Source organism: Lucilia cuprina, chromosome 3 (assembly GCF_022045245.1).
Source record: "Lucilia cuprina isolate Lc7/37 chromosome 3, ASM2204524v1, whole genome shotgun sequence".
NCBI classification, from domain to species: domain Eukaryota; kingdom Metazoa; phylum Arthropoda; class Insecta; order Diptera; family Calliphoridae; genus Lucilia; species Lucilia cuprina.
The window spans coordinates 21,550,856-21,569,040 of NC_060951.1; the positions used below are offsets into that span (position 1 = coordinate 21,550,856).

The 18,185-nt window shown below is 33.2% G+C and overlaps 3 protein-coding genes across 4 annotated transcripts; 1 reads left to right on the forward strand and 2 right to left on the reverse strand.

Moving 5' to 3' along the window:
- Positions 1–5,764: 5,764 nt before the first annotated feature.
- LOC111680634 (N-alpha-acetyltransferase 15, NatA auxiliary subunit) lies at positions 5,765–11,946 on the reverse strand. The gene is made up of 6 exons (XM_023442307.2): positions 11,480–11,946; positions 8,728–9,216; positions 7,508–8,659; positions 7,375–7,438; positions 6,655–7,301; positions 5,765–6,566 (listed from the first exon to the last, which is right to left on the reverse strand). Exons 1-6 carry the CDS (start codon positions 11,534–11,536, stop codon positions 6,354–6,356), a joined length of 2,622 nt encoding a protein of 873 aa, XP_023298075.1. The 5' UTR covers positions 11,537–11,946; the 3' UTR covers positions 5,765–6,353.
- On the forward strand, positions 6,077–14,176 carry LOC111680626 (28S ribosomal protein S14, mitochondrial). Of its 2 annotated transcripts, none has more exons than XM_046945581.1 (3): positions 6,077–6,290; positions 13,578–13,678; positions 13,738–14,176. In XM_046945581.1, the coding sequence occupies exons 2-3, from the start codon at positions 13,616–13,618 to the stop codon at positions 14,059–14,061; spliced, it is 387 nt and encodes a 128-aa protein (XP_046801537.1). In that variant the 5' UTR covers positions 6,077–6,290; positions 13,578–13,615; the 3' UTR covers positions 14,062–14,176. The 2 variants fall into 2 exon arrangements, with proteins under 2 accessions (XP_046801537.1, XP_046801538.1); XM_046945582.1 differs by lacking the exon at positions 6,077–6,290 and adding an exon at positions 10,731–10,836.
- On the reverse strand, positions 14,088–17,537 carry LOC111680625 (dynein axonemal assembly factor 5). The gene is made up of 4 exons (XM_023442296.2): positions 16,485–17,537; positions 14,753–16,107; positions 14,463–14,696; positions 14,088–14,292 (listed from the first exon to the last, which is right to left on the reverse strand). The coding sequence occupies exons 1-4, from the start codon at positions 17,288–17,290 to the stop codon at positions 14,168–14,170; spliced, it is 2,520 nt and encodes an 839-aa protein (XP_023298064.1). The 5' UTR covers positions 17,291–17,537; the 3' UTR covers positions 14,088–14,167.
- Between the last annotated feature and the right edge of the window lie 648 nt (positions 17,538–18,185).

Consider the following 18,185-nt stretch of genomic DNA (forward strand, 5'->3'; position numbering starts at 1 on the left):
AAAAAATGCAAAAACACACCCCCCCCTTAATAATGTCTGAAGAGAATAAATGCCCCTCGTATCCGGTTCGGGGCTTGATAATACCCGGAGACCCTATTCCCACAGCGGCGACACCGGGCTGTGGTGAATTGAATGTTACTGGCATCCGTGTTAAACAAGTGATAGCACCGGGCCTGTCTAATTCGCAAGCGACTGGAGCAACAACAAAACCCACAAGCAGCCGGCCCAAGCCGGTTGCTTGTAAACCAATCCCTCCAACCAAACCTTCAGTTGTGGGAAAGGACCCTAGCGGTGAGGTACCTCTGCCCGTTGTGGCTAGTACCTCTGCAGCCGCGAGAGCAGACTTAGCTGATCAAAAGTCAGTCTCTTCCCTGCCTTCGAGTGACAAAAATGTCTCCCATGTGCCACCTTGTGCAAAAGAGGAATCGTCGACCCCGATCAAAAGGTATACTTAAGGGATAACCCCCTTGGTGGGATCCCGAAATTGCGAAAACTCGTAGGTTATGTCGTAAATTATTTATCGAGGCAAAGAGAACTGGTATCTTGTCTCTTTAGAAGTCAAAAGTTAATGAATTTAAAAATTAGGTACGAAGTGCAAAGCGCAGTTCCTGGAGAAAATTCTGTAGTTCTATAGAAAATTCATCAGATACGAGTCGTCTTCGTAAGATCCTGTCTAAATCACCTTCCGTCCCAAGTTATATACAAAAAGCGGACGGAAATTGGACTGCAGGTAGTCAAGAGACACTTGAACTCCTCTTGAATACTCACTTTCCCGGTTGTATCCCAACTGGTGACTCAGTTGTATATAATCAGCACGATATTGAACTTGTTAATACCGCTGCAGATGTTTTGATAGATGATATCATCTGCTGGGCAATAAGGAGTTTTGACACCTATAAATCACCTGGCCCTGATGGCATCATTTCAGCGGATTTACAAACTAATTTAGATCGCATCAGTAGCGGTAACTGGAATGCATCTTGAGACTCTGTCTCATAGATTAGAAGAAGCGCTGAAGATATAAGCTCATGGAGTGTTACATGCGGTCTCAGCGTAAACCCAGGAAAAACGGAACTATTATTGTTCACGAACAAATACAAAATTCCTCAATTCTCCCTTCCACGTCTCAACGGCGAGGTTCTCACGCTGTCGGATAGCGCTAAATACTTAGGTGTTATTCTCGATAGAAAATTGTCTTGGAGCATGGCGTTACACGTTTGTAGAAAGGCTATTGGCCTGCATTGGGGTATCAACCCAGGAAATGTAAATTGGCTATATGAGGCGGTGATTAAATGATGTATGGTGTAATTGTCTGGTGGTACGCACTTGACAAAACATCTAACAGAAATATTCTCACAAAAGTTATGAGACAATCTGCTCTTCTTATAACAGGTGTACTTAGGACTACGCCCAGTATAGCGTTGTTTGCCATGCTGAACTGGCTGCCTGTGGACCTTCTCGCTAAACAACTGGCAATGAATACTGCAGCCAGATTAAGTATTACAAATAGATGGAACTACGGTTCAGAGGTCATGCAAATATTGTAGATCTTTTACCAAACCTACATCATGCTATTGACTACCATATTCCGGAACCGTGCATTTCAAGAAATTTCCGGTATAGTTTAATCTGTGATTATAACAAATTTACACCTGATAGTGTTGAAAACTTTAATGTGTATACAGATGGCTCTAAAACAACTAAAGGTGTCGGCGGTGGCATATTCATTGAAGAACGAAAATCTCTTTCCGACTCAACGACGAATGTACTATTTTACAGGCTGAAATCTCAGATATAAAGAAGGCATCTAATTGGCTTAGGTACTATCGGATATCCAACAGGGATATCAGAATTTATACTGACAGTCAAGCCGCCATCAAATCCCTGATAGGTGTGTATTCTATATCAAAACTTGTCCAAGAATGCCGGGCGTCTCTAAATGAGATGGCGAGACATTCAAAAATTACCCTTGTTTGGGTCAAAGGACTCGGAGATATAACTGGCAATATTACTGCTGACATTTTGGCAAAAGCCTGCACGAGGATGCACAGTGGTATAGGAAAAAAAGAGGGAAATAATTCGGTAACTTCTAAACGGTTAATCCGATTTTAATGAAATTTGGTGTGCACAAAGAGGAGGTGTTGTCGAGTTTAGGTTTTGAATTTGGACCTTATAGGCCAATCAGGGGCCCGGCGGAGGGTCCTTTAATTAGGACAGTTCGACTATGTTAAATTTTTAAAACGATCCTATTTCTTCATTTTCTTATTTCTTATATAGAATCTCCTCATCGAGCACTATAAAAAATGTCGCATAGCAATAAATTATCTCTTATAGTTTAGGAGATATTCGCATTTGAAAATTAAAATTTTAAAATTTTTACCGTCCTTACTTTAGTTTTTTGATAATAGCGGGTCCAAATATTCCCAATTTTTTTTTATTCGCTTAACAACAAGTTTATAAATCAAGTAGTGAAAGAATTATGTAAAAATCATGACTGAGCACAAAGTTATGGGCATTTTAAAAAAAATTGTTTGCATTTTTTTGGGAAAAAAGTATCTTTCTCATTTTCAGTTATCTAAAAAGTTTCTAAGAAGATGTTAATACTTTACATAAAATACTTTATCGTATTTTATGTAAAGCTGACTTTACATAAAATACGATAAATGAAATAAGATCTAAAAATTTTTGATACCGAGGGGTCCAGGTCCATCCAAAAAAAAACTATTTTTTATGGAAAATTCAATTTTGAGCAAAAACTCTCAAATCGCATAGTCGATATCAAATTATAGTGACCTGTTTTATATGACCCAATATGTTCATAATCATTTTGTAACGGGTTTCGATAACCCTGCCCCTGGTATGGATATAATAGGCAAAAAAACAATTTTTGGTATTTATAAAAACTTTTTTGGGAATTCCGGGATTTCTAATAAGAAAATTCGAAATTTTTATTTAATTTTGGATTTTGAGTTTTTGAGTAAAAAAATCTACCTAACTGTAAAATTTCATTAAAAAATATTCATAAATAAAATTTTTATTGCAATTTGAAAAGTTTGAATCTTTGCAAAATCTGAATAAAAAACATTTTTGATTTTTTTAATTTTTTAATTTTCAAAAATTATATACAGTTTTGAAAAATAGACAAAATTACCTTTCCATTGATAGTATAACATGCCTACCTAATGTTTTTTAAGTGACAAATTAATTAGGGAAAACTCAACATCTTTTAGAAAATTTACCTAGTACTATTATTTTCATCAATATATGTAACAAATTTAAGAGTTAACCTTATGGATCAAAATAATAGTACTAGGTAAATTTTCTAAAAGAAATTTGACAACCCCCCGTCGGGCCCCTGGTTGGGCTATAAGGTCCAAATTCAAAACCAAAACTCGACAACACCTCCTCTTTGTGCATACCAAATTTCATTAAAATCGGATTAACCGTTTAGAAGTTACCGAATTATTTCCCTTTTTTCCTATACCATACTGGATATAGACCAGTTCTATGGTGTCCCCTTAACGGTCGTCAAGAAACAAATACTTGATTATTGCTTTAGATCAGCTCAGGAACGGTGGTCTCAGGAGCACACTTGCTCGATCGCTAGGCTACTGGGACATCGTATGGATTCTCATAAAACATCATATATACATAAAACAGAATATATCTCAGCGCTCTGTTATCGGTTCTTACCGGTCATTCAAAGTTCGGAAACCATGCTAGACGTATTGGTATTCCATATAATGACTCACTTTTCTGATCTATCAGATATTCAACATGGGTGTATACTATTATTCTTGAAATTGTTAAAATGGGTGTGTAACTAAATACACACTACGATTTTTTCTTGAAACACAGTCTTTATGCGCTATTATTATTATTATTATTCTATGTTCTATATCTGTATTTTCACTACTGCCTATATCACTATTTTTCCCTTCCAAATATTTTTCCCTAATCTTCTTCTCCTTACAGACGTTACAAAGGTCCCTTTGTAAAGGACCCAAGTAAAGGCTTACTCATGTCAGTAAGCAGTCTGCATAACCTAACCTAATTGACAGTTTTAAGACCATTGTCAATCGCCTTGAATGAGGTGTAGGGTTGTGGAATCTCGGAGACTGGATGATTGTAAAGTTTGCGAACAACACTTCGTTTCGCCTTTTTCTTGGGGTTGCTCAATAAATTTTTGTTCAGGGTCGGAGGTGATGGAGCCTGTAAACTTATTCGCGAACCTATCATTAATATAGACCACAACTGTACACCGCTTTTTTACATTTACCAACCTCTTGCTGTAAAGGTTCAGCTGAACAATACGTGCGTCGGCTAAAGTATCATAATACATGGTGAAGTGATTAACTAATAAAATGATTAAATTACATTCGGTTCTCTAACTGACACTTTAACAATACTGAACCAAAGCACATGAAACTGCTGGGACTTGATTGAATGAAAATTTATATTAAAGCACTTTTGATACACTAGGAATATTCGGAACTGTATGGCATCTGATGCACAGTACGTTAAAATTTAATATTTGCATTAGCATGAAGTGCAGTCCAGGGATGGAAAAAGAGATTTTGTTTCAGTATTAAAAAATATTTCAGAGAGTACTTTTTTGGATCTCAAACTATTTAGGTTAGGTTGATAGGAGGATGTGTACTACATCAAATCCGAAGAAATGCACCTAGGCCACAATCGGGCCTTGTAGCTACGTTACAAATATTACAACGAAATTGTACTTTGTAAAATGTTATATTTAAATCACTCATGGCGCTGATATAAAGTCTCGAAAAGGGAACAAAATTGCGTTTTCTCAAAACTCAGGATATAATATCTTAAACTTTTATTTGAAGCATTTTCGAGAAAAAGTGCCAAAAGTATTTTAAATTTTAAAGAAACTTTTATCCCCATATTCTAATTCTTTTGTTATTTCAAAACGATTTATTGAAACTTCCCATACAAAAAAATTATTTTAGACAGATTTACTACCGGTTAAACGATAATCGGATATTGAGATTGTAGCCCTAAAAGTATTAAATAAGACTCGGGAGTATTACGGTACTTTTGCACATCAAATAGCTTAAAAAAAAGTACCATCGTACCAATTTTGCCAACCCTGGTGCAGTCATATATTTCTGAACAGTCCCACTTATTCTCTTAAAATTAATTTTGGAAATCAAAACCATAGAACAAAACGACACTTTTCTCATTCATTAATTACCACTTTGAATTCACATAAACACAGATACTAACATATATTTTTACATTTTAATTGTTTCTTAACTACAATTTGTAATTAAGAATTGCATTTATTTATTATTTCTTTTATTTTCGGGCTTTTAATATTTGTTGTTTTATTGTTGTTGTTTATATATAAAATATATGTATTAAAATTTAGTTTGTTTTTTATCAATAAGAAGTTGCGGTCGATTTTGTTGTTTTATTGATTTTAGTATTTTTCGGTTTTTATTTATTTTTTTATAATCTATTTATGTATGTATTTACTTCATATTATATACTATAAAATATGTATGCATATGTGTTGTATTGAATGGTTTAAATAAAATTGAAAATATTAAATTTTTGTGTACTTGATTTGTATGTTGTATGTATGTGTTGGTGTTGTGTAAACATTGCATTTGTATAATTTTCATGAGGCTGTTAAATTTTGATGTATTTTACTTCTTTCCCCCACTGTTTGAAATTCCTTTATTCTCATAATTCTCATAGAAGCAGTTTAAATAAAAACATGAAAAAATTGTAATTTAAGTTTTACATAATTTTAAAATTATATTAATAGATCGATAATGATGCAGGTATTTGGAAATGTAAAAACAAATGAAAATACAAAAAAAAAATAAAACGTTTCAATGAATGTATATTGTAAAAGAACTAGTTCAGTTTTATAACCAAATATAGATAAGATTAAAACATTTTCTTTTCCATTTTTTCTACATTATACATAAAAAATTAAGCTTAATTTCAGTTGTTTTTTGTTGCAATTGTGGTTTTCTTTTGTTTATTTATTGATGTTTCTTTTGCATTTTATTTCATTGTATATATTTTGTTTTATTCTTATTCATCATCATCAACAGCAGCAGTTTTCCCGTGATCGTAATTATAAGTTGTAGTTTGGATTTTTTGGTGTTAAAAACGTTTGTAGTATAGTATGTATTTTAGTTAATGAGTCCTGTCGGTGTAGTTATTGTTGCAGAAGTTCCATCACTATATTCGATTAGTCGATCCATCGCAGATGTTCCGAAGTACTTGATAGGAGTACTGTATTAATTGTAAGTTGTTCTTGTTGTAGTAATAGTAGTAAAAAGTGATAAATGATATTTAGCTGAGTGTTATTACAAATCAGCCGACACTTGATTTTCCACATGATTATCAGAAGCATCCTTGCCTGCAGAGGTGTTTGTTGAAACTGCTGCTTCCTCTAAATTATCACGAAATAGACGAGCATATTTAAAACGTTTATGACAGGTTTCTTTGTAGTTTTGCACCGCATTTTCACAATTTCCAAAGATACCATCGCGCAGCGATTCGTATATCTTTGACGCTTCCTAAAATATTAAAAAACAAAAATATTGAATCGTGTAATCGAAAACTATATAATTAAAATAAGAGGTATAATTTAAAAAAAGAACTTACCTCTAGTTTAAGTTTTTCTACATCAAAAGAGGTAATTAACTTAATTGCCGCCTCCTGATTATTAGCATCCAAATCGTACATAATACGTGCTGCTTCGTATAAATGCGCTATGGAAGAGTTGTACTTCGCAATGAACTCATCGTTCAATTGTTTAACACTCTTAGTACCTATCAGTTCTTGAATGGCTTTGTCCACGACCGTCTTAACGTTTGCATTCAAATCCTTCGTCAACGTTGGCAGTACCTGCATCAAACGAGTTAAACAACGATGTACCTCTGGATGCTCAGCATCGATGGCACGGGCGCGTTTAATCGATTGAATCATAAGAAGAATTTTGCTTTTGCGTGAATATACTTCGAAAGCCAACAAATGCGTGTCAATACGTTCTTTGGCTAATTGCTGGAGAGGCTTCAAAAATTCTATAGCCTTTTCCAGGGGATCAGTGGGCCGTTCCAATTTTTCGGGTATTAATTCATCCAATTGTGGGGCTTCGGGATCCGCTTCCTGATTGGCTTGTTGTTTCGATTTCTGATGTTGCTCACGTTTAATTTGTGCTTGAGCTGCTTGTTGGCTTTCGAGTTCGGCTTTCTTTTTGGCTTTACGTTGCTTGCTGCGAAGTTTTTTTAGTTCCGAAGGTGGTAGATTTTCTAGAGGAGAAGTAAACAAGATATAAATGTAAACGAGATTAAGGAGTATGAGATGGAAATAAAGAGTACTTACCAATATCGTTTTCCTCAATAGTTTCCTCAGATTTCTGAGGTTTGTCGTATAGTCTGATGTAAACCTAGAACCACAAACAAAAGTACAATTAATACATGTTACATAGACATGCAAAATGTGTGTATTTTATTACCTCTATGGCACACTTGGCCGCTTTATAGTAGAATGGATGACGTCTCAACACATCTTCCAAACGCAAAAGACCCACATAGGCGCGCATTGTCATCTTACGCATACAGTACGTATGGAAATCGAATTGATCTTCAATAATCTCCGCAAAATGTCTATCAACTTCATGACATTTCTTTAAAGCCTCACCCCAACGCTCCATGCGCTGATAAGCCAAAGCACACTCAGTTTGGAACCACATACATTGCATTTCATTGAGGTTTTCCATGGGTGACACACCTTCACGAGTGAACTTCCCGCAAATCTCTTCAGCTTCCTTAAGCAAATTTGCACGCAACATATACTTGGCACACTTCGAGTTTATGTACCTATCGGCGGTATCCATGCTCTGAGCTTCATCCAACCACATGTAGGCTTCCACGGGATCACCAGCATGTTTGTAAATGCGACCCTTGGCAATAAACAATTCAATAAGGGTCGGTGTATGCTCGATGGCGGCATTAATATATTCCAATGCCTTATCTGTCTCACGCTTGTAGTCATAGTGCTGAGCTAGGAACAAGAGCGTCCAAACGACAGCTGATGCTGGTTCTACGGGTAGATTATTGTCGGCATCTTCACGCGAGAAGTGGCCAGAACGGGTTAGATTTTCATAATACTGCAATATGAGTTTCTCCACAACTGCCGCCTTGTCCGGCTGCGAATGCAATGAACGAACATTGACAAAGAGTGGCGGAACTCCTTTGCGTAGACCACGTCTCAAATAGTCGTCTAAGACCTGGCGGAATGCGTCACCAGTAGCCACATCCAAAGGCAAGCGGCGAGGGCACATTGCGCGAGGGTAAGTCTCTTGCAATTTTTTGAAAGCTAACAATTTATTATCGACATCTTCGATTTGTTTGGCCAAGAAGTATTGTCCATAATAAAGAGTATTTTCAGGGTTGCGACGTATAAGTTCCTCAAAAATTGGCACAGCCTTAGGTTGTTGACCCAATTTAATGTACAAATCGCCCATACTTTCTTGAACGGCCAATTTATCGACCATTTGACTTTCGTATTTAATCAAATGATCCAAAGCTTCCTGATATTTACCGGCCTCGACTAATATTTGATTTTGATAAAGTAACAACTCTGAATGGCGGTAGTCATTGGGTTCCTGCATTGAAAAATATATTCAAACATTAGTAAAAACATTTTTGAATGTCATATCATCTAACTACTTACCACTGATGTTTGCGATTGATTGAAAGCATCCAATATACTATTGGCCATTTCTAAATCCCCCAACAAATGATAACTCATAGCAAAACCGATCCAAGATGCATGCTGAGATGGGCGCAATTTGAATAAATGATGTCTAGTCTCTTTATAACCCTCTAAATCTCTCATTTGTATTTGCAACAGCGATAAATCCTTCAAAATTTGCAAATTATCCTTTTCCCATTTCAAGGCATTTCTATAGCACTTAATGGCTTCATCGTATTTTTTATCACTACGCTGCAGTAGACCATACACATGCCAGCATACATGCGATCTCAAATCGTTACGCAATCCCAAACGCACATATTTATAGGCTTCTTCGCGACGTCCCAAACCATTAAGAGTTAAACCTTTCATGGCCAATGTTTCGCCGTGTTCGGTATACTTTGGATTCGAAAGTATTTGTTTGGCTAATTTAAGACCATTCTTGTATTGTTTCATTTCATAACATTTCTAAAATAATAAAATAAAAATTTATTTATTATATTTTACATTTTATTAATTAACTTTTTTTTAAAAAAAAATATGGCAGGCCGAAATATATAATATTAGAGAACTGTTCTTTATAGATTTAATTGCTGTATTTGTAGAAATACTAATACAGCAATGAAATACTACTGCAAAATATTATGATATGGAAAATTGCAATATTTGTCCTTGGTTTAATTTAGATCTAAATATCATAATCATTAATTATTTTAACCCCTAAAGAAAATGTTCTTCGTAATAAGCATTTTGTTTATAACTTAGCGATTCCAAATTAAGAACTGTTGATTACCTTCAATTACATTTTAAATTCTTTTTCTGTATAATTTTGTACTTCATGTGGACATTACGAATTATGAACTTTTGAATGCACTCAATTAATACTATAAAAATTATGGAGTTATTTGTCTTTTAAACATTATACTAATTTGAGTGCTATATGATACTTATGTCCACTAATAGCGTTAAGTCCATAATTGTCGCAAGTCCTCTTTCAAACATCAAAATTAAGTTCAAACGGATCAGTTTAAAAAATTGTCTTTATGCGCATATTCTTCTCCATGCTTTATATTATAAAAAATCAAACCGAAATTAATACGTGATTACATCGTGATCCATATTGGCCTAATTCTATATACAATTAATACATATATTTCTAGCATTTGGTATAGACTAATTAATAAACCAAAAAAAATCTATGTATTAAACGTCTACCGCTAATTTGATCTGTATGGATCCAGTACGAAATGTTATTTTTAGCCGTTACAAAAATCAGCATAAAACCACAATAGTTGTGTAGGGTATATAATTAATTTCCCTAGATATTAATATTAGTTGTCAATCACAATGTTTTAATATAGATGTTCATAATTTTAATCAACATTTGCAAAAATACAAAAATATCATAATACAATAAAGTATTGGAAAAGTATTCAAATGATTGTAGCAAATTCGGTAAAATTATAAAATTAAAAATTAATATTTTTACAGTCATCTATTGCAAAATTTTCTGATATAAATAATCTACATTACATCTTTAATTTAGCTTAATCTTAATTTTGTTTTTAACAATGTTTAACCTACTATTACATATTTGCAAATTAAAACTAAATTATAAGTTTCAATCAGCAAAACCAATAAAATAAAACAATTCGAAAATAAAAAAAATTTTTCCCAAATAAGTATTTCCATTTTTTTAGAGCATTTATCGACAATTTTTTGAAGCATTTATCCACAATTAACCCAAAGATATTCTAAACTGGTGTAGTTTTCTTTATAATCAAACGCCACCAAACCATCCTACTTGGTTCTAGTCATTAAAAAAAAATCGTGACATCTTATTGCATCTTTAGCAATATGCACCTGTTTGTTTCTTGACAACATTCGTCTTGATATGAATTTCTATAAATAGAACGTTGTAAATTTAAAGCAAGTTTTACTGGCTTCTTTGCCCATATAGCGTCTACTACATAAGAGATAAGTAATGGATTATCTGCAATATTGTACGCAAAACAAAAAAACAAAATAAAGAACAAGAACAATTCTAACAACTGGTAATAAGTAATAAATTGTGGATATAATATCTAAGTATGTATAAAGGAATCTATATTTACTTATATTCATTAAACTAAAAGTACTAAAACGTTTAGTTTTTTACATCTAAATCATTCAGAAATAAATTTTGGTCAATGTGTAAATATTATGCACAGCTTTTTTTTCACCACAAAGATTTTTTTTAATTTTTCCAATAATACATTTGGAATATACACATATTACCAAAATCTTCATCATTATCGTTAACATCAATAACAAATAAAAGTGTATATAAATATGAATTGTATGTTGACATGTATAGTATACATTCATGTTTGTACAATGTTTAAGTAATTTTTGGTTTCACTATTGGGGGCCAAGTTAGGTAGCACCCTCAACTTTGAGGTTATGTTCAAATGAATTTGCAAATAAGTCATTATTTGTTAAAATCGAAAATAAATAACAAAAAGTGATTTTATTATTAACAGCAGCTCATTTTATCAAAATAAGTTAATTTATTGCTTCATTTTAGATAGTATCTGCAGCAAACAATTAGTATTTTATAAGTTAATCTTACAAAACAAAATATTTGCTATATGTACATATGTAGAGAGGTACGAAGATTGGGCACATATACAAAGTATGGGGTATGTGTGTTTAATTTTGATATATTTAATCATTTAATAAAATAATTTACCATTAATTTCCTAAAGAGCGCACTCTCTTTGGGAGGCAGTGGATTGCTGGAAGGCATTTTGTTCTTTTTTTCCTGGTCTATTTATTGGTAAACTTTTGCTGCTTTTTCACAAACACCGGTTACACTGCTGACTGCCGTGACTACTGCGAACGTTGGTTGTATTATAAAGCACGCTTTTATTTGATGTGTTTGACCACCACCACTTTGTTAATTTCTTTAAAAATATATTCGCGATTATTAGTGGCTATTGTGCACTCCTGTTTTTAATAGCGTAAAAATTTTCCGCTGGATTTCTTCTATTTTTCACTATATATTTCAATATTTTTTCTTTATATCTATTGTACCGTGGAAACCACGAGCAAATCGAGGTTTCCTCAAAGTTGGAAAATGATTGAAAAACGAATCACACAAAATACACACACATACAATGAAAAACACCTCTAAAATTAACCAATACCAACGACGGAAAATATGCACATGCACGAATGACGAGAGAAACGTCAAAATGCAAAAATATATATCTGACATTTAATCAAAAAACAATACATAACTGAACAGTAATTAAGAATTTTTATTTTATAATATATTTATTCAAAGTAGTGAATCTATAAATCAATAAATTCGTTTAATGACACATATCGGATTAATTTCTTAAACTTTCTACTATTAATTAAAAAACAAAATTAACTATTTTTTTTTATTTTGTTCGTTAACCAACACTGAAAACCAATCAGCTGTTTCATAAAACAAAACTCAGTTCTATTAGACCTGGTTCACACTGAGAAACTTTTTTGAGAAACCTTTGATTTTTGTGTGTGAGAGAAAGAAATATCAACCATCACTTTCTTTCACACACAAAATCAAATGTTTCTCAACAAAAATTTCCCAGTGCGAACCAGGTCAAATTTAATTTAAATTTTTGTTTCGTTAATAGTGAAAAAAAATTAACAAAAGGGGAAAAATGGAAAATTTGATTTTATTTAAACACAATTATCAAATTTAGATAAAATTTTTAGATTTAGAAACACTAAATATGCTAATGGGGTGTTATTTGGAACCATGGTATCATGTGACATATTTTGGTACCTTTTCATCCTCCAACTGGTACTTTTTGAGTTTTCTATGATATTGAAATCGAAACATGAAATTAATAAGAAAGGGACTTTTCGGTACCTTTTCGTTCTACACTGATACTTTTTAGAGTTTTCTTTAAAATTAAGCCTAGAAACATGAAATTGAGCCCATGTAGAGCCCGGAGTAAATGAGGATTTTTGGTACTTTTTCGTTCTTCGACTGGTATTTTTTGAGTTTTCTATAAAAATTTAAAATAGAAACACGAAATTAAGCATTTAAAGATGCAAGTAAATGAGAATCTTTACTTTTAGTACTTTATCGTACTTCAATTGGTATTTTTTAGGTTTTTCGACAAAAAGTCGATTGTCCGATTTATAGTCGATTTATAGAACCCTACTTATTGGGTATGAATCATTTATAAAAAAAGTTTATTAGAATCAGAATCAATAGGTTGGTTCCGTGGGATCATCACAATTTTAATAAATAGCAATGATCATCTTAGTATGCATTATATAAATATCAAATCGAATTTTTGGCCACCCTTGTTGATGGGATGTATGCTAATATATGTATTCGGATTCGGTTTACAGAACAGACAGGAGCAGTGTACACTTAAAAAGGTAGCCTCGCCGCTACAACAAATACAACAATACAAAAACAACTGGCGATTTGTTAGTGTAAAATAATCCCATCTGTCAAAAGAATCTGTATGCGGCGAACGAAAAACAACAAATAAAAACAATATAGGAGTTTAGTTAGTTTTTAAAATTTTGCGATTTTGTTAATGTAAACAGGAATTTTGACAGATAAGATTGTATCAGCTGATGACTGTACGGACGAGGCTACCTTATTAAGTGTACACTGTGCCGATTCTCGTTAAACTTCCGCCGGCGAAATATTTAGTGTCAGTCGACGCCACCGTTAATATTTGTCGACGCAGGGCTCTCTATAGTATCAACACTAAAAAGCAATCAGCTGTTTAATGAATCTAACCTCAATTCTATTATTGTTTTTAAAATTTTAGATAGGAAAAGCAAAAGCTGTCTAGTATCAAGGAACAAAATGAATTCTTTGGCCCGTGTTGGAAGTTTTGTCAGCCAATCCATACAATTTGCGGGATGCGGTGTAAGTTCGCATATACAATTTAATAATGGTATTTTAATTTTACATCGAAAATCTTACAGTTCCAACAAGTTCGTACAAAATATGCCGATTGGAAAATGATTAGGGATGTCAAACGCCGTAAATGTGTAGCTGAAAATGCCAAGGATCGTTTACGTGTTAATGCTCTACGTAAAAATGATATACTTCCTGCCGAGTTGAGAGAAGTGGCTGATGCTGAAATAGCCGCCTTCCCCAGAGATTCTTGTTTAGTTCGTGTTCGCGAACGTTGTGCCCTTACGTCACGTTCCCGCGGTGTTGTACACAAATACCGCTTAAGTCGTATTGTCTGGCGTCATCTGGCTGACTACAATAAATTGTCCGGCGTCCAAAGAGCAATGTGGTAGAGGAAAATAAATTTATACCCAACTTGTTTGTTAAAATTTAAACAATTTATTTTAAAATAAACTATAGTATAAACGTAGAAGAGTAGTTTAATAAAATCAAGAGAATCTAATTTAATGGTAGATGTTTTTCAAGTTCTTTTAAATTATAACAATTGTGTGTAGCAGCCAAGGTGCGTTGGTAAGAGTCCATTAACATTTTCGGATGGCGTTTGCCCAAAACAATTATGGTATCTGTAGAAGAAAAATATATTATTAGCAGTGTACCATAAAATTTTAATTATCTTAAAACGAAAGAATGTTTAAGATAATGTTAAAATTTTTTTTAAATATAAAAAAAATATTGTCTCCATTAAATGTAAAGTTAATACAACAAAAAGTTCAGCATATGCTAATGTATTTACTTTTAATGGCCTCCTGTAGACGTTCTTCTGGAGTATCGTAATGTAAAAATAATAAATCGAAACAATTTTTAACAAAGGACAACCAAACATCATTTTTATAGCAATTGCTTTTATTATTTTCACTGTCTCGATTATCATTGCTCTCATCCTGTTCAATATATTTTAGTTGAGGAACTACTGAAGCTGCTAATATACGTATTCCAGATGAAGGATCGTCTAAACGCTGTAAACAAGCTACAAAAGAAAACAAGTTGTATTAGTTACTCTTAAAAATTCTTGATTAAGCCTACCAAAAGCAATAGGTCTTAAATGTTCAATATCAACTTCACCAAAATTATATAGACATTTTATGGCATAGTGCCGTGTAGAAACGCATTGATCTTCCAAGAGTGCTGGAAAGTATTTAGCAAAATATGGTAAAACATATGGGGCCTCTTCTGCTGCACCTTGCGACAGAGAACATAATGTTGCAGTAGCTAAGGAACGCATTGCTTCGGCGTTTGCACCTGCTTTCCAAATAAGATGAGTTTCTACTACTGTTAGCATAAACTCCTTTAGAAGTTCACAACTTTCTGTTAGAGTTCTACGCATCGTTTTGTTCCAGTCTAACATAGCAATGGATACAGCACTGAATATTTTCACTTTGGACTCGTCGGCACAATGTTGAAATACTAAATTAATCTTTTGTTGCAATTGTTTCAAATATGTTTGACGAAATTTTACCAGTTTTATTAATCCATATAAAAGTAAAATTGGTTCACTTAAAGCATCTAGCTGTGCATCAATGTCTTGAACTGACTCTAAGGCGTACGTAAAGAATTGTTCGTGCAAATCGTCTAATTTGCACTTACGACAATCGGAAATGTTTACTAATATATTCTGAGCCTTCGTTTGCAATTCCTCTGAATTTAATTGTTCAGATTCGAAAGATAAAGACATTATTTTAATTGTAGCGCAATAAATATTTTTATACAAATCAATAGTATCCTCCTGCTCACTATCTGCACTTTTAACTTTCTCTAATATTGTATCAATCATTTTTAAGACATACAACTGGAAATTACATTTTAAAGTTTGAGAAAATTCCGGTTGTGCGAGCAATTTCGATAAACGCAAATTATGCTCAAATTTTACACCCAAAGCAGGGGTATACATGTAATAAAAACACTTTAAAAAGCCTTCTTTGGCATTTCTTTCTAAACCGTCGAAACCATGTTCGTACCAATCATCATAATTTAAAAGACGTCCCATTAAGTCAGACACTTTGAATGCTTCTTCCACCACTGTTGCCTCAACATCTCTCGTTGCTCTTGCAACATCTTCATAAATCTCAAAGAATTTAGCAGTCATAGATTTTTCGGCATGTAAAACAAATTGATACAATAGTTTTAGAGAATGTAAACGAACATTTTCTTTCCAATCATTCGATTCTCTCATTATTAATTTTAATAGACGTAGTGAACGCTGAACTATACCGCGACAACCGATTGTTGGCCGCTTTATATTTGGTGGATAGTTTGGAGGTATTAGATCAGCTATTTCCTGTTTGCTTAGCTCTGTCTCGTTTTCGTCATAATACTGTTTACCACATTTTTCCCACAAAGGTAAAATGTATGATTGTACTTCAGGTGAATCATCTTTTAAACTAAAAGTGGAAAATTATGAAAATGTTTTAGCACTGAGTATTTTTATAATTAATTAATTAGTGTTAAGTCTCATCGTCCGACACTGAAACTATAAATTTTATTGAAAAAACCCGCGCTTTTAGGTTTTCATTTCGTGTTCCTGTGTCCTTTTTAATGGACCTCAAGACCTTTGACATCTATTTATCCTGACAGCATAAAAAAATTATATAAAATATTTTCTACCAAAACTTCTTTTATTATTTTATTTTTTAAAACTTAGACCTATATCCGTTTTTAAACCCATTTACAGCCAATCTAAAACATACACCGGCGTATAGAGAGGCAGACATAAAAATACACAGATATACCTATATTTTTATATTTCTTACACACTTACCAACAAAGAACCAAAGGAATAAGTCTTTCAAAGTACGAATAACGGTCACGTAGTTCCAATAACAAACGTGCGCCTAACTCACCACATTCCCTCCTTACCAGAGGCATAGAATCCATCAGAAGTGGTGATATTTCCATTATCAAACGCGACAAAGCATCACCACTAGCATCCATGTGTAAGGCTACAAAACCCAATGCATTAACAGCCGCAATACGTGACTGAGAATGTTTGTGGTTTAACATTCCATATAGAGCTTTAGCCAAACGCTCCGAAAAAGGCTTAAATGCAAAACTATCTGCCGATGCAGCTAATACAGCAACACATGTGCATGCCTCTTTCTGAACAGCTGGATATGGATCATTTAAAGCTTTTACAATAATACGAACAATGTCTTCATAACAATCCTGCAGACTGTCTTTATTGCCGGTTGCTATAAAACGATTTTCTAATTTTAACAATTGCTGTATAAATACCAAACGAATTTCTTCACTTTCCTCAAGAGTTTCATGCTGACCCATGCGCTCCATTAATGTAGAAACAATATTAACCAAATGGAAATCATTTGGAGGCAAACGCTCAAAAAACATATTGATAGTTTCTACTGCCTGATTGCGTACACTTTCAAAGCGATCGCTGTAACATTTAAGCAAGTGCAAATAGGTTTCATCGAAAATTAACAGTATCTCAGAATCGGCGCTATCTTTCTTGTCCAAACACTTTTGTTGCAAAAATTCCAATGTAGAGATTTTGGCTCTGCGGTCTTGCAACTGCAGTTTTTCACAAATTTCAGTAATGTTCAAACTCATCTTTTCTATGAGATCTTTAACTGATTATTATATTTCCAGAACGTCAGGGGAATTGTTTAATTTCATAAATAAATTCAAAATTTTTTAACAACGACAGGTTGCTTGGTGACATTGTTTACTTCGATTCAATCAAAGTTTATTATTCAAAATGACCTCACAAGACCAGCTGATAATTTTTTCAAACGTAAAATTACAAAAAACAACTGACATTTTTCATGTTTTACAAGTGTACTTTGACATCGTGATAACCATGACGAAACTAATAAGGTGAAGTCATTTCAGCAGCTGATTGTTTTTTTTTGTCCACGGAAATTTAGCCCGAAGCTGTCAAACTACATTTAAAACAATTTTCTCTCAAACCCAACCAAGGCGAATTCAGATAAGGTGGTGGCAGTTCTGCAACAACAACATTTCCCATGTATTTTGTTTTTGCTTTTGGTTTTCGTAAATGACAAAAACAATAAGTGCGGCGAATTCATTTGATGAAAAATTTTTGTAAAATGTTTATATTATATTAAAAACTAAAGATAAGGATATTAAAATTTGTGAGGAAAATAAATTCTGAATTGAATAATGTTTGTTTCAAACGAAAAATTCTATTCCGGCGGCTTAATTTGAAAAATTTAAGTAAGTGCCTTAAGTTAAGTAAAACTTATTTTTTTTTTGAAAAATAAACATAAAAAAGTACATATTCATGAAAATATTATATTACGAATGAATGAATATTTGTTGCGAATGGATAATTCTACTCCGGCGGAGTAATTTTCAATATTTGGCCATAATGTAGCAGCCGCCGGACGGGTAAATACCTCATATGGGTTTTGCTATATAAAGCGTTCCGGAACAGACTTTTTTTAGTTAACCTCTTTATCTACATAGTGTATATATAAAACAA